The sequence below is a fragment of the Ochotona princeps genome, chromosome 2 (genome assembly GCF_030435755.1).
Source record: "Ochotona princeps isolate mOchPri1 chromosome 2, mOchPri1.hap1, whole genome shotgun sequence".
Taxonomy (NCBI): Eukaryota; Metazoa; Chordata; class Mammalia; order Lagomorpha; family Ochotonidae; genus Ochotona; species Ochotona princeps.
The window spans coordinates 123,008,170-123,030,708 of record NC_080833.1 but is presented as its reverse complement, the minus strand read 5'-3'; the positions used below and the strand labels follow the sequence as shown (position 1 = coordinate 123,030,708).

At 41.1% G+C, this 22,539-nt stretch overlaps 1 protein-coding gene across 1 annotated transcript in view; it reads left to right on the top strand.

Annotated features, from left to right (window-relative positions):
* The window catches only part of LOC131478190 (E-selectin-like), a 52,075-nt gene that overhangs the window by 107 nt on the left and 29,429 nt on the right, over positions 1–22,539 (top strand). The window contains exons 2-11 of the mRNA XM_058656326.1: positions 653–732; positions 1,307–1,690; positions 2,193–2,300; positions 2,620–2,805; positions 3,415–3,600; positions 4,998–5,186; positions 5,393–5,569; positions 6,092–6,202; positions 6,953–6,974; positions 7,084–7,153. Of these exons, the coding sequence (XP_058512309.1) occupies positions 696–732; positions 1,307–1,690; positions 2,193–2,300; positions 2,620–2,805; positions 3,415–3,600; positions 4,998–5,186; positions 5,393–5,569; positions 6,092–6,202; positions 6,953–6,974; positions 7,084–7,138 (1,455 nt within the window). The 5' untranslated portion in view covers positions 653–695 and the 3' untranslated portion in view covers positions 7,139–7,153. The remainder of the gene's footprint in view (positions 1–652; positions 733–1,306; positions 1,691–2,192; positions 2,301–2,619; positions 2,806–3,414; positions 3,601–4,997; positions 5,187–5,392; positions 5,570–6,091; positions 6,203–6,952; positions 6,975–7,083; positions 7,154–22,539) is intronic.

The following is a 22,539-nucleotide window of genomic DNA, read 5'->3' as shown; positions in this document are numbered from 1 at the left end:
CAAAGATGGGCTTGAGCTATGAGACATAGATTATTAATATCGATGAATGTGCAAAAATTTTCCTGTAAAAGATTTCTGCAAGTGCTATTGTATTTTTTTTAAAGATTTATTTATTTTATTACAAAGCCAGATATACAGAGAGAAGGAGAGACAGAGAGGAAGATCTTCCGTCCGATGATTCACTCCCCAAGTGAGCCGCAATGGGTAGATGCGCGCCAATCCGAAGCCGGGAACCAGGAACCTCTTCCGGGTCTCCCACGCAGGTGCAGGGTTCCAATGCATCGGGCCGTCCTCGACTGCTTTCCCAGGCCACAAGCAGGGAGCTGAATGGGAAGTGGAGCTGCCGGGATTAGAACCGGCGCCCATATGGGATCCCGGGGTGTTCAAGGCGAGGACTTTAGCCGCTAGGCCATGCCGCCGGGCCCAAGTGCTATTGTATTGTATCAACACTTGTCTTTTTACTTTGACATTATGAAAATCTTAAATTTTGTTCAGGTTAGTGTTTATGAAGTACACAATGGTTGAGGTACCAGAATCCCATCCCCAAAGTCTTAGGATGCTGCCGTACACATCATGGTTGACTCATTTGAGTATCTGGCTCCTGAGGATTTCCTTCTAAAATGAATTTTGTACTTTCTTTTTTTCTCCCCAGAGAAGATTTTTAGATCCAACTTTGGTGAAAAGAACCGATTGTGATGATGGCCATGCATTTTCTCTCTGCTCTCACTTTTGGTAAGTCAGCATCATGAATGAGACCATGCTAATAGACTAGGCTATCATCCTAGTACTGTTCTTGTTTGGGATCCGAGTATTATTCTTTGTGCAAGGCTATGCTGCGACTTACCTGCTATTTAGTAGCATTCCTGCCCCCTGCAATATTCCACCCTTGGCAAGGGGCAATTTTCTTTACTTCTAATAGTCTCTGAATGCAGTGTTGGTCACAAATAATCTGTTTCTCAGAGGCCTGGTGAGGATTAAACATCTTGGCTAAGACACAACGCATCACACAATGCTCAGTGATCTGAACTGAGTGCTCAGAAAAGCAGTTATTTTGACTTTTCAATCACAAAGTGAGTATATTATTGGGCTATGGTGGCTGCTGTGCTAAAGTATCCAGTGGAAGGGCAGTCACAAGAGGCAAAATAAACGCTAGTTTCTTCCTACATACCTCTTCTTATTTTAGAAAAAATTTTAAAAATGTTGTTGGAAGTCCAGACTGTGTCAGAAATACAGCAAAAAGCCTGGCTAGCAGAATTAAACCGTAGTGATACTAACCTCTACCATTCCTTTCATGTTTCTGCCCTAGGGCTTCTCATTCAAGAGAGCAATACCTGGTCTTACTACTTCTCTGGAGAAAACATGACTTATGATGAGGCCAGTGCTTATTGTCAGCAAAAATATACACATCTGGTTGCCATTCAAAATAAAGAAGAGATTGACTATTTAAATTCCATATTAGACTATTCACCAAGTTATTACTGGATTGGAATCAGAAAAGTTAACGATGTGTGGATCTGGGTAGGGACCCAAAAACCTCTCACTGAAGAAGCCAAGAACTGGGCTCCAGGTGAACCCAACAATAAGCAAAATAATGAAGACTGTGTGGAGATCTACATCAAGAGACCCAAGGATACGGGCATGTGGAATGATGAGAGATGCAGCAAGAAGAAGCTTGCCTTGTGCTACACAGGTAGGAAGGTTGAAGCAGTAGTCAGAGGCAGTTCCACCCTCTGGGTCTCTTGACAAATCTGTAGCATGCACGAGTTAGTCTCCACTGTATGTTTGCAAAGAGAGTGTTTAAAATCTTTTGCTTAACTGTGCAAGAGTCTGATTTTTTTCAGTGAATGCAGGCAAGAATGTCTGTCTATGTTCTATGCCTTGTAGAATGTATATTCTCATCTGTAAGGCGTATTTTGGTTACTGCTTTATTTATTGTAGGCTGTCTGTCTTTAGTGTATAAAATTTTTTCAAGCATAATGCCAGTGACAGCAGTACTCTGAGGTCTGGATGGACCCTCACAAAAAAAAGTTTGAAACAGATGATCCTGAATCCTCACAGTTGGCATTTTTAAAAATATCTGGCAGCTTGAAGCATTAGTAATATGTGTGTTGCATAGTGTGGATTGTAAATTCAATGCAACTCGTTATCAGCATGGTAGCAACCCTCCTCCTCATGGATCGTGTTTTCCACAGCTGCCTGTACCCAAGCATCCTGCAGTGGCCATGGTGAATGTGTAGAGACCATAAATAATTACACTTGTAATTGCTACCCTGGCTTCAGTGGACACACGTGTGAGCAGGGTGAGTCTTGTCCTCACCTCTTCCTTTGGTAGAGTCGGCATGTGCGCCCTTTTCCTGGTGTGTGTGGGAGATGATGAAGTCAGATGCATGTGGGTTTAAGTCCTACGTTCAGTCATTCATTGAGTTAGGGTATCTTGACAAGGTAAGAAAGCTCTCTGGGTCCCAGATTTCTTGTTGTAAAATGAAGATGAAATGTTGCTGACTTTGTAGCTTTACGGTTACTCAGTGTCTGGAATGCAGGAAATAACTGTTTCCAGTGTTCTTCTCACCTGTATGGGGTAACAGATGAACAGACCTGATTTCAATGTTGTTTTTTCAGTTGTGACCTGTGGAGCTCAGGTTAAACCTCAGCATGGGAACCTGAATTGTATTCATCCTTTGGGGACCTTCAGCTACAACTCTTCCTGTTCTGTTGCCTGTGAGGAGGGCTACTTGCCAAGCAGCACGGAAACCACGTGGTGTACATCTTCAGGACAGTGGAGTGCTCCCACTGCAACCTGCAACGGTAAATCTTCGAAGCGCACAGGGCATTGGCTAGCCCATCCATCTTTGTCTTCGCTTTCTGTTCAATTTGTAATGTTTTCAAAACTCCAGGGGAAGTTCTTCTTGTGAAGTTTTAAATAATCAACAGCCAACATATTGGCAAATCTGATATATGCTTGGGGTGAGATTTTTATTCTCTGCCTGGCTATGACAAAAAGACACTTTCGGTCTCTTTTTCCTCTTTCAAGTCTATATTTTTGAACCTGAGTAAACTTGAGGTCCTTCCATGATAGAAGATTAAAAGTATTGGGCACGTCAGTATTGTTCCTATCACAATCCATCACAAGTACTGATGTAGAATCTGTTTTTTGTTTTCATTTGTGCCTATGTGTTACAATAAAGCATATCATAGCCTACCCAGCCTAGTCAAAGTAAAAATGTTAGAAGATGAAAACTCAATAACAAAGAGTGAGAGCTTTATTGTGGTTGTACACATCCCCAAGAATTGACATAGGACTTCAGAGTCTACTCTCAGGAAGTAACTTCCTTACCTTGATCTAAGTTTTAAATTCAATAGACAGCAAATGTATTACTGTTCTGTAAAATTTATGGTGCTCTTTCACATCCCCAGTGGTCAAATGTGATGCTATTGGAAAGCCTACCAATGGAGTTGTAAAATGTTCTCCAAGCCAAGAAAGCTCCCCATGGAACACAACCTGTGCATTTGACTGTGAGGAAGGATTTGAGCTTCAGGGACCCCAGAGCCTGCAGTGTACCTCATCTGGGAGCTGGAGTGATGAGAAGCCCACATGTACAGGTAGAGTTGCTCCACATCAAGATTTACTGTAAAAATTCTTTTCTCAGTTAATTCTAGAAATGGCCAAGCCAGACTGGCTAATGGGATGTGTCCAGTGGGTAGCAGCTGTATCTTGTGGCATTATCCACAAGCCTCAAGATGGCTCAAAGAGCTGTAGCCAGTATGTGAAGGTAGTCTTGCAGCCTCTTCTTGAGCCTTCCCTTTCTTGAAGTGCAGTGATCTTCAAACTTGGGCAGTGAACATGAAACTAAATGTCCAACTTTAACCATAGAAATCAGATTCGCATACTTAAGATTCACGTCATTTTAAGCTAAAGTTTGGCCAGGGAAAGGAATGTATGCTTTGCTGATTTAACTGTGCTATGTTAATAGAGCTTGACAGATATTGGTATAGAATAAATAGATTTATTAATCTAAAACAGATAGCTTTAGAGCATTTGCAAATAGAAATAATTGAAACATTCAATGAATCTAAAATGTTTTCACCTCTTTCTTTTGAAATTATCATTTTAATTAATGGTAATGATACTATTTCAAACTTGGTGTCAGTTACAGAGGAGTCTTGATATATACATATCATGAAATTTACATCATCCCAAAGCAAGAGAAAGAATATTGCAAGTAAGCCCCTGTCTTAGTAGGCACCACTATTACTTGACTCAGCCATCATCTAGAATGAGCTGCAATGGCAAAAAGCCACAGCACCAAAACTAAAATGCAAAATAGATGAATTTGATACAGCGTCTTCATAGCTCCTTTAGTTTTTGTGCTACCTTTAGGCATTTGGGATCCAAAATCTGCTTTCTTGCTGCATAAAGTCTTTCCTTTGACCATAACTTTCATGCTTTCACATGTCAGAAGAACAATGCTTAGGAACCATCGTTCCTGTTCAAGCTATCCTTTGATGTGTGCCATCATCATTGAAAGGATTGGAATGTGACAAAACCATAGCCAAGTCGCTTAGGGATTAATGAAAAATTAAAAATTCCAATTCTCTGATCATTGTTTGCCCCAAGTGAACTGGACTGACTCTTCAAATGCCCAGTACTCCCCAGTTCCACAGCAATATTTTCTGATTCTCCATTGGCAGTCACAGCTTTCCAATGCATAGGCTTGTTCAGCCTAAAGCAAGGCTACTTGAATTGCCTTCTTTATGCTTCTGGAAGTTTGCAAAGTACATCCAGCTGTGAATTCACCTGTGAGCATAGATTGTATTGGACACCCAAAAGTTGCCAGTGGTACTCCATAGGAGAGTAGGACAATGAGAAGCCAACACGTGAAGGCATAGTCTTGTTTATAAGAGGAAATTATTGGTGAGCTTGGGCATTTGACTACCTTGAGAAATCTTTCGCTTCTCATTGCAAACCAAGCTCTGATGTTCTGCTTCTTGGTTTCCAGCTGTGAAATGTGATCCTGTGCAGACACTGGAGAATGGCTTGGTGGACTGTGCTCATCCCCACACTGGGGAATTCACCTATCAGTCCTCTTGCACTTTCAAGTGTAAGGAAGGCTTTGGATTACATGGACCCACTCAACTCAAATGCACATCTCAAGGACAGTGGACACAGGAGCTCCCCTCCTGCCAAGGTAAGGTTGAGGACAGACTTGTGGAGTACAGGTGAAATGCTTCCTAATTTCCTAAACCTACATTAGTCCAAAGGGCTCGATCCTCATTTCCTTCAAGCTAAAAATCAAGCAGTGCTCATAAATTACCTTGACCTGTGACCCTTAAGCCAGTTTAAAAATTGCAATGTATTTTTTGTAAATACTATTCATGTGCCTGTTATTTGCAGCAGTGCAATGTCCAAGCCTGTCTATTCTGGGAAAGATCAACACGAACTGCAGCAGGGAATCTGTGTTTGGAACTGTGTGCAATTTTACATGCCCTGAAGGATGGACCCTAAATGGCTCTTCTGTGTTGCTGTGTGATGCCACAGGACACTGGTCTGGGATGCTGCCTACCTGTGAAGGTGATAAATTGCTTGATGATGATTGTCTGGGGGGACTAGAGACAGTATGAGTTGTCTGGCTGTAATAGTTAACTGCCCCTATGTCCAAAGCAGAAAAACTGATAAGATTAACAAGTTGATAGATGTTTAGCTATACAGAAATAGAGGGGAAAAACTAAGAGGTAGTGAAATGAGTAGAATTGTGACATTTGGTAAGAGATGATCTGGGAGTGAGTAACAGGAGTGACAATGGAAGGAGAGAGAGAAAAAGAGAGAGATAAAAGAGAGAAGAGACTAAGGTGGGCCATGGTTTTTATGAAAGAGCTTGATCAGTTAGAATTCAGTCTGGCAGTAGTGAGATATTGGCTCAAAGGTAAATGGGAAAGATTTCAAGGGACTCTACTGTCATGGTTGTGCCTCACAAGGAACTAGATGACTCTTCTGCTCTTAATAATTGCTGTATAGAGACAAAGGTCAAGTGGATAGGACAGAAAGATTTTGAAATCGGTTCCTTTCATGATGGTTTTCTCCTTATTTTCTTAGCAGCCATTGAGCCTGGTGTTTCCCTAGCAGTTGGACTTTCTGTTGGCGGAACCTCCTTCCTGACCTTAAGTTCATTTCTTCTTTGGTTTCTGAAGTACTTTCGGAAAAAAGGTGAGGTATTTTTGAATGTGCTCCAAAAATGCTGTTTATCTATCTATCTATCTATCTATCTATCTATCTATCTATCTATACATCTATCTAATGAATGGCAGTCTCTCTTGCAAGTTTAAATAGTAAGTAGGACATATTTATTAGACAAACACTAAGGAACTGACTATAATTAAGCAGAAATCTTAGGGAAAGAGTACAACTCAGAGTGGGAAAAGCTTTATGAGATATTGCAATGATGCTGCCCAAAGAGGTGCCACTTGCATTGAATTCTAGGCTGTCCCTGGAGCAGTGCAACAAGGTTGCTATGTTCAGTGTTGTAATGAAAATGAATAAGATGCTTCCGAAAGAGATGGCTTGGAACACAGATTGAAATATCCCATAAGGAATTTGTAAATGCTTCTTATAGCCACATCCATGATTTGTTTAGCTTATAGATATTTTAAATTTTCTGATTTAAATTCTCATGTGTTCAGAATAGAAAATTTCGTGTAAAAATCCAGACTGTGAACTCATTAAAGATTGGAAGGTGAACCTGACAAACTGAGTGTGCAGCATTGCTGGTGTTGGGCAGTGGCTGTGCCCTTTGGAAGGGTGTGTAGTTTGCATTTTACCATTTTTTTGCCCCACCAAATTTGGTTGTAAGGCCCAAGGGCATTGAGTTTGTAACCCTTTATGAGTCATGTCACATTGTATCTGGATTTGATTTGTTCTCAAAAGTTATTTAAATTAATGACTTTCTTTTTCTTGTAGCAAAGAAATTTGTTCCTGCCAGGTAAGCTGCATTCCAGTACAAAAAGCATGTTATAAATCTTCCACACATTATTCTCTCTTCATGTTGAAAACCAATGTTTTACTCAGTATTTTCATGCATTTTTTGGCAGCTATGCAGGCCTTGAATCACAAGAAAGCTGCCCAGTGCCTTCCAACCTCATTTAAGCTCCAGAGCATCAGGTGAGATCTTAAAATCAGGCATGGCTGTGATGCAGGCTCTTGTTTCCCCTTGAACTCTCTAAATCTTCTGATCTCTAAGGAAGGCATCAGCATTTTCATGGTATTTTGTAAAAAAAAATTCATTTCTTTTCAGAAGAAGATGAAAGAAAGTGAGATCTGGTTTCATGGAATCATTGTGTTTGTAGAGGATGATAGTGACAATAGTCACCCCTTTATGGGACATTATTTCTAGGAACTGTTCTAAGCCTGAAAATGGGGGCAGTTACTGAATTTTGCAGTATACAGACAATGTAAATGAGGCATAGAGAAGTTAAGTAACTGCCTAACCACTAGAGTTAGTCAGCAACATAATCAGGATTCAAATCCAGACTGCCTGGTTTGAGATGATTTTATAATCCAGTTAGCTGAGCTTTGTGGGAATTTGAAAGAGTTGTATTTCCCTCAACCATTAAAAAATAATGTGTGTGTGTGTGTGTGTGTGTGTGTGGTATATGCGCATGCGTGTGTGTGAAGCTTGAAGATTATAGAAAAATTAAGCAGGAAATATAAAGAATTTCTATATATGTCCTCACTACACCCTCTAATGCCCTCTATTATCGACAATTTGTGTTAGTATGGTTCATTTATTTTGTAATTGGTGGGTACAAATCAACACTTTATCATTAAAATCTGCTGGTTCGATTAGGACTCACTCTTCTTGCTGTACATTGTACAAGTTTTGATGACTGGAGGATGACACGTATCTCCACTGCAGTGTCATACAGAGTACTGTCCTAACAGTTCATGTTTGGACTACCCCCATGAGCATGAATACAACAGTCTGGGCTAGCATGTATATTTGTTAATGCTTCCAGTATATTTCGTGTGATGTTAACATGCATGTTTATGTTTATAGGAATAAGAAGCATATCCAAGAACCTAGAGCAATACGTGAAGATGGCAGATATGAAGAGCTTCCTTAGGGTCTTTGGCCCCTCTCATCTACTGTAACCATTGCCCTTACAACAGGGCTATGAGAACCCTTGATTTCAATGGACCTAAATATGGTAGAACGGCCATCCTTCCACCAACAGGACTCAGAGTTCTCTTCCCTCTTCTCAGGACCAAGCATTTGAAGGCTGCTCAATGAAAAGTTTCAAACAAAGCTGCAGCGACCAGGGTCTGGAACCTCAGTGTTCCTTTGCTAATGCTGTCCTCTGCTCAATAGGCAGCAAATTGGTCAAATATTGCATTGTAACTTGAACAATGATACAACTTAATGGTGCAAGGTGCAAATCCTACTTAATGCTCTATGTAAGAGTTACTAAAAACAGTTGTTATCATCTTGATCCCTATGGGATTCAACACGTTGTTTGAAGTGTTCTTACAGCCTGCACTCTTGCATAACTCTTAATCTGGTAGAGGTGTTATAGGTATTTAAAAATTTCTAACATATTGTGGACTGTAGTAGGAGAAGGTATTTACCCTAGATCACCACCTCTTGGTTTATTAACAAAATCTGATGCTACATCCATAGCAAATTTCTTTTAAAAAAGGAAAAACATTGTCTTCTAGGATTACATAATGTTAACCAGACTGCAGTTCAAATGAATATATATATATATATGTATATATATATATATATAGTTGTTTTTAAAATATGGTACTAACAGGAGCACAGAAACTTAGTAGAGAGTTTGCATATTGTCAGGAATTTTTTTTCAGAAATATGTGTGCTTTTATGATTGGAAAACATGAGACCAAATGTTCTGATGTAAAGAAGGTACAATTTTATGAGTGTCTTTGTTGAGAAAACATGTTGAGATGTGGTGTGCTTTGTTAGTCCACAGATATTTGTCCGATGTGATGTGTAAACAGGTGTTCCTTGTATGTTCACAAGAGTGGACAGAAATTCACACCATAAAAGTTCTATTGACTTTGTATGAAATGAAGATGTGTAGTTATAATTCCCTAGTTATTTTGTATTGCATTTTAGGCTTTTCTGAAAGAAAGGAAATGCTGTGTGAGCATGCTTATTGATAGACTTCCAATGCCTACAGAATCTCCAGCTGTCAATCACTCTCAATGAGGTATTTTGGGTTAGTAATTAACAAAGCTGCCCAGCCTCATAACTGTGGATAAGAGCACAAGCTTTCCCATGCTTTTCTGTGTGGAGAACAAGTTTCAGTGCAGGGCTAGCTAGCTAAACATTAATGATAACAAAGTCCACGATAACCAGGAAAGTGTGATAGGATATCAGAGCGGCAGAGGAGTTTTTTTTTTTTTTTTTTAATCAGATTAACTCTGGGAAACAAGAGAGAGTTAAAAATGTATAATTGTCTCTGGTACTACCAGAGATTGGTTCTAGGATTCTTTGTAGATAGCAACATTTTGGATACTCAAGTCCATTCCATAAAATGGCATGGTATTTGAGATTCAATATCTATAGCGCATATTCCCTTAAGTTTTAAGTCATCTCTACATTATAATACCTAGTGCACTAAAAATGTGATGAAAATATTCGTTACAATGAGAAAATTCTGCAGGCATTCAGCACACACACAATTAAAAATATTTTATATCCATGGTTGGTTGACTACATGGACATTAATCTGTGGACACTGAGGGCTGACTGTGCTGGGATCATGCTGCCTATAGAATGAATTCTTTCCTCTGAAATGTTCAAATGGTATAAATATTTTACATGCAGTATCATAAATAATTGTGTGAATAAAATATACTCTGCACATGGGTTTTATCAAGTTATTTAAATTATGATTTAAAAGTTGTTGCATTTTTAAAAGTATGTATCTAAGCTTATGTCAGGCATATTGTATTTAACTTAGCACTACAGAATTTGACAATAAAGGCTCATAGTTATCTCTGTGTGTAGGCTTGTTCTTAAAACATTGTACTGGCAATGCTTATTGGGGTCTTTCCTCGGCTTAGTATAGAAAGAAAAAGTGGGAAATTGGTTGCAGACTGAGAAGTTTTATTTGCAAAGTGAACAAATGAACATGAACAAAAGATGGGTGTATCTTGAATGGAGAGCGAGACACTGGAGTTACCAGAAGTGTCAGGGTTTGCTTGTTTGTTAGTTTTTTTTTGAGATTTTATTTATTGGAAAGTTAGATTTACAGGGAGTGACAGAGAGTGACAGAGAGAAAGCTCTTCCAGCCACTGATTTACTCCCCAAGTGGCTGCCATGGTCAGAGCTGAGCTGATCCAAAGCCAGGAGCTTCTTCTGGGTCTGCCACGTGGATGCAGGGTCCCAAGGCTTTGGGCCATCCTTGACAGCTCTCTCAAGCCACTTACAGGGAGCTGGATGGGAAGTAGAGCAGCCAGGACACAAATAGGGTCCTGACAGGTCCAAGGAGAAGACTTTAGCAACTGGGCTACCAGGCTAGGCTAGTGTGTCTTAGGTTTTTAAGGGTTCCTGACTCCTCCTTATCTGGGCAAGAAAATGTAGGAGACCTTTCCCATTGGTATGCTCTAACCAGTTAGAACATGGCTGGACAATTCCTGTGTTGCCCTCTTGAAGGCATTATTTTCCTAGTCACTTGGTGAGACAAACAGGTGGTAAACAAATGCTAAGTTTCTTCACAAAACAGTGTAGGTCCACGCATGGGGCAGTGAGATGGTGACTCATGGAAAATGGACAAGGTTTCCCCAGAAACTTGACACAGCATTTTAGCAGGCTTGCATGATTTAATTATTTGGATGAAATACACACACCATAAAAATTTCCCTTTTAAAATGTACAAGATTGGGGAAGGCACTTATCCTCGTGGTGAACAGGCCAATGGAAACTTTCTCTCCTCGAGTGTGCTTCTATCTACAGATGTCTCCTGGCTTCTTAAATTAAAACAAATCAACCGATTAATCAAATTCTATAGCATCGTTCAATTGCCAGCACTACCTCATTCCAGAAGGTTTCTATCGCCTCCAAAAGAAATCTTACAGCTGTTCGCAATTACTCTTCATTCTGCCCTTGGGCCACTATTGATCTAATTTCTGTCTATATGAATTTTTCTGTTATGGACACTTTGTGTAAGTAAAATCATTCACTCTGTGACCTTTGTGTCCATCTTAGCATAATGTTTTCAAGATTCATCCATGCTAAAGTGTTAGTACTTTCTTGTAGGAGAGACAGAGAGGAAGTACTTCCTTGTATTTTTTTTTTTTTTTGTTTTGAGAGTATCCCGTCCTACTGTCCAACAACCCATAAGATTTCCAGTTTCTCCACACCCCGGCCGACACTTGCTACTGTTTCTAGTTTTGCTTTTCTTAGAGGGTGTGACTTGGTGTGCAAAAATAGGCTCTTGTACTGATACTGTAAAATTTGCTTGAAACTTGTCGGTTATTCCAGAAGATCATTAAGACCAATGAAACAAATGCCTTATCCTGGAGTCTTTGCTTCATGTCAGTTTCAATTCTAAGTTGCTTGAGTTAACCTGCTCTTCCTTGATAGCACAGACATCATCTGTTTTCCAAGAACAGTTCTAGAGTAGTTTTTTTTTTTATCACCCCAAATATCTATCTTTTCTATTTTGAGGTAGTGTCAGTCCCAGAACTGGTGTGTATCACATTAAAAATTATGAAGAATTGTTTTGGTCAGAGTTAGCATATTTGAAATGTCTGTGAAAACAGCTTTGGCTTTATTATCTAGATGAAGAATTTGTTACTGTAGCATCCTGATGTGTGAGGGTGAGTTTGACTTTGATTTTATGCTGCATTGAGGCTTATAATAATAATATAGTTTTTTTATTATTATTATTAATTATTTTGCATTATGTTACAGTTTCATAGGCTCTGGGAATCCCTCCCCACGCCCCTGCTCCCTGGTGGCTTCCTCCACCTTGATGCAGTATTACAGTTCAAATTCAATCAAGATTCTTTCCTGGTAAACATATACCAAGTATAAAGTCCAGCTATTTATTGTCCAGATGGGTTGAACAGTCTCTTGGGGAGACCATTTCTGGTCCGTTGTTAGAGCTGGCAGAATATCATCCCATTCAACCATGAGTCCCGACATAATATCAACAGCAATTTGCAACATTATGGAATTGACATGGTTGTGAGTAACCAGTGTGTTACAAAAATAAAAAAAAACCACACCAAGTTATTAACCACAACCTATGATTAGCCCATTGACATTTCAGTTTTAGTTTTATATACAGAACCGACTGCTATATACCTTAAAATGGCTATAAGGTACCATTTAGCTGTCTCATGTCTATTTCATTTTAGTATTTAGCCATTTGTTGTGTTGAAGTATAATTTTGCTGATCTTGGCAGATTTTAGGGTAATCTTGACTGACTTGTACCTCTAACAAGACATTTGTCGACAATTAAGGTGGTGAACATTTTTTTGTTTGTTTGTTTTTGGGGAGGTGTGCAGGGAAATCCCCTACACCATGGTGAGGAGTGACTAATCTTTGTGTCCCACCCAGCGAGGCATGAGCCAATCCACGCCAGCTCTTTCCTGTCAGATTCCAGGCTCTACTTTTTGTTGTTTGTCTATTTATTTTAGGTTTTTTTTGTTTGTATGATTGCTTGTTTGCTATGAGGGGTTTTCGGAGCGATCCCAATGGTCATCGAGAGAGAGGGTGGCGGTCCAGAGGTGGAGCCAGGTTCAGACCAGAGAAAGCTCTCCTCCCTGGTCCCGAAGGACATTTATTGTTCTTCTGTTTCTGCGGGCCGCTCAGGGCTTCTGGTTGTCTTTCCGATGACGTTGGCCTCTGCACGGTAGTGTTTGGACTTCTTCCATCCCCTGTGGAAGCTCCAGTTGAGGGTGGGTGACCTCAGAGTACTCGGCCTCCGAGGGCATCCAATTCCCTGTGGTCTCCTAGGCAGTTGGGATGTAGTCCTTGTTGCTCATCTTAATAGTTTGTGGTGAAGGTCTGGGAGTCTTCATGGTTGGGATCCAAGCTTCCTCCTTACCACCTGCTCCACCCTGGAGTGCCCTCCTGCTCCACGCACATGACCTCCTGTTAAGAGGTTGTCAGGATCGCAGCCGGTTCCCCCCTCATGCATTGGTACAGTAGTTTTATTGTTGTTTAGTGCCGCTTTGAGTCTGTTGTCTATAAATTACCAGATTTGATCTTGACAGGCTACATTGTACTTTTTCCTCACTCTTTTTATGGTCCTGAAAGACTTCCCTGCATTCCCCCCATCACGGATTAACATAGCGTATTGAGGGTAAAGTAGGTGTTACAGTTTTTCAATGTAGATCTTAAGTATTTTGACATTAATTGTTGGCTTATAGTTTACATTGCATTATCTTATTGCATTGGATACAGGTTGTTGTAGATTGCACTAATATTACAATATACAGGTACTATCTTCCAAATTGCCATCTTATCATCTCAGATTAAGGCAAACATGTGGTATTTAACCTTTTGGGATTGGTTCATTTCCCTTAGCATGATGGATTCCATTCGGGCCCATTTGTCCACAAAGAACTGCATTTCGTTGTTTTTAATAGCTGAGTAGTATTCCATAGAGTAGATGAACCATAGCTTTCTTATCCAGTCTTCTATTGATGGGCATTTTGGTTGCTTCCATGTTTTTGCGATTGTAGATTGTGCTGCTATGAACATAGGCGTGCATGTTGGTTTCTTGTGTAGGAGATCTTTTGGATATATCCCTAGTAGTGCTATTGCTGGATCATATGGAATGTTGATTTTCAGTTGTTTGAGTATTCGCCATACTGATTCCCATAGAGGTTGTACAAGTCTGCAGTCCCACCAGCAGTGGAGAAGGGTTCCCTTTTCCCCACATCCTCGCCAGCAAGTATTGGTGGTATTATGCATGTGCGCCATCCTTACTGGAGTTAGGTGGTACCTCATTGGTGTCTTCATTTGGATTTCCCTTATTGCCAGGGAACTTGAGCATTTTTTCATATGCTTGTTTGCCATTTGGGTTTGTTCTTTTGTGAAATGTCTGCCCATTTCCCATGCCCAATTCTTGAGCAGTTTGTTCTGGTGTTTTGGTGTCTCTGGAGTTCTTTGTATATTCTGGAAATCAGCCCTCTATCTCCTATGTCGTGTGCAAAGATCTTCTCCCATTCTGTAGGTTGTTTTTTTACTTTGTTGATTGTTTCCCTTGCTGTACAGAAGCTTCTTAGTTTGATGAGGTCCCAATTGTTTATTTTAGTCTCGATTTCTACTGAATCTGGAGTCTTTTTTAGGAAGTTTGGGCCTACTCCTAAATGTTGCAGGGTGTTTCCAACATTTTCTTCCAAAAGTTTGAAGGTTTCTGGATGTAGGTTTAGATCTTTTATCCATTTAGATTTGATCTTAGTGTATGGTGAGAGATGTGGGTCTATCTTTTTGTTTCTGCAGGCTATCAACCAGTTGTCCCAACAGCATTTATTAAATAGACCTTCCCATTTGCTTGGATTGTTGTCTGTCTTTTTGTCAAAGATTAATTGACTGTATCTGTGTGGGTTTCCATCTATTGTTTCTATTCTGTTCCACTGATCTTCCTCTCTATCTTTGTGCCAGTACCAGGCTGTTTTGATAACCACCGCTCTATAGTATGTCCATAGATCCGGTACTGTGATTCCCCCTGATAAGTTCCTGTTCTTCAGAGTGGTTCTGGCTATTCGTGGTTTTTTGTGTTTCCAGATGAATCTGTGTATCCTTTTTTCCAGTTCGATGAAGAATGCTGTGGGTAATTTGATTGGGATTGCATTGGATGTATATATTGCTTTTGGTAGTATAGACATTTTGATGATATTAATTTTGCCTATCCAGGAGCATGGGATGTTGTTCCATGTTTTGAGGTCTTCTTCTATTTGTTTTTTGAGTGTCTTGTAATTTTCTTCATAAAGGTCTTCTACACTTTTGGTTAAATTTATTCCCAGATATTTCATGCTTTTCTCTGTTATTTTGAACGGCAGTTTGTTGGTTAGATCTTCTTCCATGTTGTGGCCGTTTGCATACACCATGGCTGTTGATTTTTGTTCATTTATCTTGTATCCTGCCACTCTGCCAAATTCTCGTATGAGTTCTAGGAGTCTTTGTATTGAGTTTTTTGGTTCTTCTACGTAAAGAATCATGTCGTCTGCAAATAGTGAAAGCTTGACTTCTTCATTTCCAATTTGGATTCCTTTGATTTCTTTGTCTTGTCTTATGGCTTCTGCAAGTACCTCTAGGACTATATTGAATAGCAGTGGTGATAGTGGGCAGCCTTGTCTTGTTCCAGATCTCAGTGGGAAGGGATCCAGTTTTTCTCCATTTAGCATGATGCTGGCGTTGGGTTTTTCATATATTGCTTTGATTATATTGTGGATTGTTCCTTCTATCCCCACCCTGGTTAGGGTTTTTAACATGAAGTGGTGTTGAATTTTGTCGAAGGCTTTTTCTGCATCTATTGATACTCTTATATGGTTTTTGTTTTTCAGTTTTTGGATGTGATGTATCACATTTATGGATTTCCTTATGTTGAACCATCCCTGCATTCCCTGGATGAAACCTACTTGGTCTGGATGAATGATCTGTCTGATGTTTTTTTGTATTCTATTGGCTAGGATTTTGTTGAGAATCTTAGCGTCAACATTCATCAGGGAGATCGGTCTGTAGTTTTCCTTCTCTGTTAATTCTCTGTTCGGTTTGGGAATTAAGGTGATATTAGCTTCATAGAATGAGTTTGGAAGAGTTGCTTCCTTTTCTATTATTTTGAAGAGCTTGTAAAGGATTGGGGTTAGCTCTGGTTGGAATGTTCTGTAGAATTCTGCGGTAAAACCATCTGGGCCTGGGCTTTTCTTTGTTGGGAGGTCTTTAATCGCTGATTCTATCTCTGATTCGGTAATGGGTTTATTCAGGTCTCTGTTGCTTCTGGGGAGAGTTTTGGTAAGTGGTAGGAGTCTAGGAATCTTTCCATTTCAGGTGGTTATCGGATTTGTTGGCGTATAGTTCCTTGTAATAATTTCTAATTATTTCCTTAATGGTAGTAGTGTCTGTTGTTATGTTGCCTTTTTCATCTTTGATGCTGCTGATTCTTGCTTTGTCTTGTTTTTTCTTTGTCAATCAGGCCAGTGGGGTATCTATTTTGTTTATCCTCTCAAAGAACCAGCTTTTTGATTCATTTATTTTCTGAATGGTTTTTTTAATTTCTTTCTGATTTAGTTCTTGTCTTGTTTTGATAATTTCTTGTTTCCTCTTGTTTGTGGGGTCCTTCTGCTGTTGCTTTTCCAATTCCTGGAGGTGTGTACTTAATTCCTGCATTTGTTGTCTTTCTTGTGCTTTGACGTGTGCACTAATTGCAATAAACTTACCATGTAACACTGCTTTGGCAGTGTCCCATAAATTTTGGACGTTTGTATCTGGGTTTTCGTTGGTTTCCATAAATTTTTTGATCTCGTCTTTAATTTCTTCTCTGACCCATTGTTTGTTTAATAGCATATTGTTCAGCCTCCAGGAGTTTACGTGTTTCCTGGGACATTTTGAGTTGTTTATTTCCAGTTTCACTCCATGATGGTCTGAGAAGGTACATGGTATGATTCTGATATTTTTGTAGTTAGTTAAACTTGCTTTGTGTCCTATTATGTGGTCTATCCTGGAGAAGGTGCCATGCACTGCTGAGAAGAAGGTGTAGTCTGTGGCCTTAGGATGAAATATTCTATAGATGTCTACTAGGTCCAGTTGTTCTATTGTTTGTGTGAGTTCTGTGGCTTCTCTGTTGAGCTTTTGCTGCGTTGATCTATCTATTGGTGTTAGTGGGGTATTCAGATCTCCCAGAATTATCGTATGTTCATCTATGTCTCCCTTTAAGTCCAAAAGTAGTTGTTTCACGTAGCTGGGTGCATCTGGGCTAGGAGCGTAAATGTTGAGAATGGCAATTGGTTCTTGTTGGATCTTCCCTTTCAAGAAAATGTACCGCCCTTCCCTGTCCTTTTTGATGTTCGTTACTTTGAAGTCCATATCATCTGAGAATAGGACTGCCACGCCAGCCTTTTTCTCTCTTCCATTGGCATGGAATACTTGTTTCCACCCTTTCACTTTCAGTTTCTTGAAGTTCCTTCTGGTTAGATGTGTTTCTTGCAAGCAGCATATAGTTGGGTCCTGATTTTTAACACAGTCTGCTACTCGGTGCCTTTTGATTGATGAATTTAAGCCATTTGTGTTGAGGGTTAATATTGAGAAATCATAACTTTGCCGTGACATATGCCTGTGTTTTTGAGGTTGTTGGTGATTGATTGTTGTTTCTGAGGATGGACTTTATTGAGATCTCCCTGATTGCCATCCTTGCTTATGGCTTGCTTCCTTTTTCTCTGGGAGTAGCGCATTTCTAAGGAGATTTTTGTAGGGTTGGTTTTGTGTTGGCATATTCTTCTAATTTCTCTTTGCTGTGGAAGTATCTAGTTTCGTTCTCGTATACAAATGAAATCTTTGCTGGGTACAGTATTCTTGGTTGACAGTTGTTCTCTTTCAGTACTTGAAAGATTTTGTTCCACTCCCTTCTTGCCTGGAGCGTCTGTTCTGAGAAGTCGGCAGTGATTCTGATTTTCCTGCCCCTAAATGTAAGCTTCTCTTTGGTTCGTGCTAACCTTAGGATTCTTTCTTTGTATTCATTGGAGGGTAACTTGATTACCACATGTCTTGGGGAGGATCGTTTTTGGGTCCACCCTGTGGGGAGTCCTCTGGCCTTCCTGAATTTGGATTGGGTTCATGTTCCAGGTATTTTGGAAGTTCTCCTGCATAATTTCCTCAAGTATTGGTTGTATGCCTGTCTCTCTTTCCACTCCTTCTGGGAGCCCCATGATTCTGATATTTGACTTCTTGATGTTGTCGTTCATCTCCTGGATCGTCTTGGTCGCCTTGTGTAGTTGTGACTCTAGTTGGTTAACAATCTGCCTGCTTTCATTCTGGGAATCTTCTAAGTTGGATAACCTGTCTTCTGCTGCTGTAATTCTGTTGGCTAAGCTCTCAACTTTGTTCTTGAAGTCTAGGATCTCGTTTTTGAGTAATTTTGTTTCTGTGATTATGTGGTTTTTGAAGTCTTTGAGCTCGTCTCATCATTTTTCATTGTCTCTGAAGAGTTTTATAATTATTTTTCTGAACTCCTTATCAGAGACGTCTTCAGTTTCTTCATCTGTAATCTCTGCGATCGACCAGGCTTTATGGTGGCTTTTTGGGATGGCATTAGCTGCATCTACCTCACTGGCTCTCCTATTGCACCTCATGCTTGTGGCCCCAGGTGTTGCTGGATTCTCACCCTTGACCTCTGTTGCCACCTAGTGGATGGCCTGCAGTCTAGCTGGCCTAGGTTTTTGTTTTGCTTCTGGATCAGGAAGTTTTTGGGTTTTTCTTGTTTCCCTTCTGAGTTTCAGGTTTCAGGGCCTCAGGTTTCAGCGCCTAGGATCCCAGGACTTGTCTCTTGGTTTTTTTTTTTTGTTGTTGTTGTTGTTGTTGTTGCTTTGTTTTTTTGATCTGAGGCACAGGATCTGAAGGACCCACTCAGATGCCTCTTTCCCCCAGACTGGGTTGGCCCAGAATTTAGATTAGGTGGGATCCTGGGAATTCCACCCTAGCTGCCTCAGCTGCCAGCTACTGCACTTCAGGGTCCTAACGTCCTCCCGGAACCGCGGCGTTTCATTATGGGGAAGTTCCTGTCAGGCAGCCGTCCCCGTCTTTGCCTGGGTCCCGCCAAGGTTATTAATAACGCCACCAGTGCTAGAGGCTTCACCACTCCTGCAGCTTCTAGCCACCACTGGAGGGGCTTTGTGCAACGACATCCCAAGGTTGCCTCTGTATCCTTCAGTTAAAACTCCCACCAGCCTTTCCCCTGCTGAGTTCCAACTAACCACTTTTGAGCTGGCAAGCCACATCTCAGACACTGCCTTGGTCTTTCTGTTGTTGTTATTTTTGGTTGATTCTCCAGACTGCGTGGACCTTGTTGATTCCGCAGCGTCCTGGGAGGGTCCCACATTGTTTCTACTAGTTTTCACTATACTTGCTCCTTCCTCTGGCGCTTTTTGGCCCTCTCTCTCTGTCTTCCCCCTACATCAACCCTTCATGGTGGGCCATTTTTCCAGAACCCTAATAATATAGTTTTGCTTTTAAAAATTTATTGAAAAGACAGATCAGATTTATGGAGAGAAGGAGAGACAAAGATTTGCCATCCATTGGTTCGCTCCCCGAACGGCTGTAGCGGTTCCCATGTGTGCTCGTTGGGTGCTGTGGCCCAGTTTAGCATGGTCTGCCTTGCATTAGCATTTTTTTTTTCCAAATTCATTTTTTATCATCATTTTTTTAGTAATTATTTTGCATTATGTGACAGTTTCATAGGCTCTGGGAATCCCCCCCACCCCTCCCCACGCCCTTCCCCCATGGTGGATTCCTCCACCTTGTTGCAGTATTACAGTTCAAATTCAATCAAGATTCTTTCTTTGCAAACAGATACCAAGCATAGAGTCCAGCTACTCATTGTCCAGATGGATTGAACAGTTTCTTGGGGAGACTATTTAGCTGCGATCAACCCCAAATGGTTTTAATATTTCTCCAGTTATAAATCACTGCCAGTCTCGCCGCTGACAGCTCGATGAGGTCGTTGCAGTGTTCACCGGTTGACACAGTCCATCATAGAGTCCCCATTCGCCCAGTTTTCGTTGCCAACATATATCTGAGGTGGTTGATTGACCCATTCCGTCCTCTGTCTTTTCTTGGCTAGGGTTCTGAGTCCAGCTGTTCATCGCCAGAATCAGCTTATAAGGTGGTTGATTGACCCATTCCGTCCTCTGTCTTTTCTTGGCTAGGGTTCTGAGTCCAGCTGTTCATCGCCAGAATCAGCTTATAGTTGCAATTCCTGGGCTGGTTCTGTTTTCAGACCCGACCTGCACTGCACTGGAACCAGTGCAGGTGGTGTTGCAGACCAGGTAGGCTCTGCCCAGCACGTACTCAGCACCTACATCAGCCAGTGGCAGGTGCAGCCTAGTCAGGGCGACCCACAATGACCCCCAGACCCGCCCCCTATCCTGGCCTGCCTGTGTGTATAGCAGACTAGTCCAGTCTATCCCACATCCCATTTAGCCCCTGTATTTTTCACTGGGTTTAAAAGTTTAGTTCCATTCTAATTTATGCTTGCCCCAGCAGGGGCTAATTTGCTCAACCAGGCTTTTCCCTGGTCCAGTGATATTTGTTTGGTACCATTACAAGTAGAGCCTCTAGGCCTGGCACAATGGCTCCATGGCTAAATCCTTGCTTTGCACACCCTGGGATCCCACATGGGTGCCAGTTCATGATCCGGATGCTCTACTTCCCATTCAGCTCCCTGCTTGTGGAGCTGAGGCCTCATGACAGGGTCTCTCCAGGGCCTCTGTGGCCAACCTGGGTCGCCTTCAGAAAGCCTAGTAGCGCTGAATATCCATATACCTGAACTGTGAGCACAACCTCATAGGAAGGGATGTAAAAAATGCAGAATAATTGTAAGGGTAAGTGGATTTACACCAACATACCTGATTGGCACACACACACACACACACACACACACTCTCTCTCTCTCTTTCACACACGTTTTACCTTTACCAACCCATTATTTTCACTCCCTATTTCTGTGTTATTGGATAACTCTTTTCCTAGTTGTAAATTTAGAACAATCATCTTACCCTTTTGCCTCACAAGAAAGTTTGCTTTGGAGGCAGGAGCTTCCGGGAGTGTGGTTTAGGGGTCAAGCACTTGCCCAGGAGAGCTGGCTGGGCCTTGTTCTCCCTGTGTGCTGGGGACTCTCACTGCCACTCTCTGTGCAGAGCTGGAGGGTCCAAGTGATCTCAGGAAAGGAAAGCAAGGAGAGGTGTGGAGATGGGCAGAACAGGGAACCTCAGCCTAGGCTGTAGCCAAAAAGCAGTCAAGGTTTGGGACAGCAGCTCAGAAAACGAACTTTAAAGGTAATGCGATGGGTTTCAGACCTCAACTCCGTACTTTCAGAGATAGGTAAATTTCCTTGCTCCTTGGTTTCTTCACCTGTAAATGTACCAATGACCTAGGCTACTGTGAGGCTTGAGTAATTGTGAAGACGAACACTCAAAGTGCTCAGCAAATCTGGGATACAGTAACAAAGTAGCCCAGGTATGTTAGAGATAACAAATGGGGATCAAGACCTTCATGCAAGGATGGAATTAAAAATGTTTATTTTGGTGCAAGGAAATTTGAATTTGATGCACCGTTATTTCATGATGCATATTTCCATGAATTATTTGAAGATCTAAAAAACCATGTTTCTTTGCATTCAAAGGAAAAGGAAAAGAGAAACGTAATTATGAAATTCTTTGCCACTTTTTTGGGGAGAGCGGGGAGGGAGCAGGGGCCTTTGGAATGGCCAGTTCTGGTTCTCCAAATGCAAACAAAGCACAAAGCAGACCCATGTCCTGTGTTGCCGGGAGCCTGAGGCTGGCAGGGCTGGAAGTTGCTCGAGGGGACCAAGGGTAAGACAAGTCAGAGGCATCGCTGGGGACATGCTGGCCTTGGTGACAATGCTCTGTTACAAAAATTAACTGAAGAAAACAGCAGCTTTCAGTGTAAAGGGAGTGACTGTCAATGACTCCGGCCCGATTCCTCTGTACCCTTCATAATAATAAACAGTTATCAAGGGTTATTTATGACTGATCTCTATTTCAAAGTAATTATTAGGTGTTTTACTTTACTATGTCATATATATTTGTTTCAATATTTGGCTACACTGTGTTTTTGATGATGCTTTTTCAAAATTTAACAGCATATTGTAGATTGTAATTTATTTGTTTATTTAAATGACTTATTGTATTTGAAAGGTAGAGTTACAGAGAGAAGGAGAGAGAGGGAGATATTTCTTCTGCTGGTTCACTTCCCAAATGGCTGCAATGGCCAGAGCTGAACCGATCCAAAGCAGGGAGCCAGGAGTTTCTTTTTTTTTTTGAAAGGATTTTTTAAAAGATTTATTTATTTTTATTACAAAGTCAGTAATACAGAGAGGAGAGACAGAGAGGAAGATCTTTCATCTGATGATTCACTCCCCAAGTGAGCACAATGTCCAGTGCTATGCCGATCCGATGCCAGGAACCTGGAACCTCTTCCAGGTCTCCCAACAGGTGCAGGGTCCCAAAGCTTTGGGCCATCCTGGACTGCTTTCCCAGGCCACAAGCAGGGAGCTGGACGGGAAGTGGAGCTGCGGGGATTAGAACCGGCGCCCATATGGGATCCGGGCACGTTCAAGGAGAGGTATTGTTTTCAATGCTGAGTGGAAGATATTGTTTTTAGTGATTTAAGCACAAGTTGTGTGTAGAAGTTAAGGATTAACGTTCAACTGTGATTTGTTCCTTTGTGTGATAGCACATATTAGAATGACGTAAATTAGTGAAAGAGAAATTAAAAGTGAGTTGATGAGAACACTGAACAGTAGTTGATGGATGACTAAACTAGTCTCAG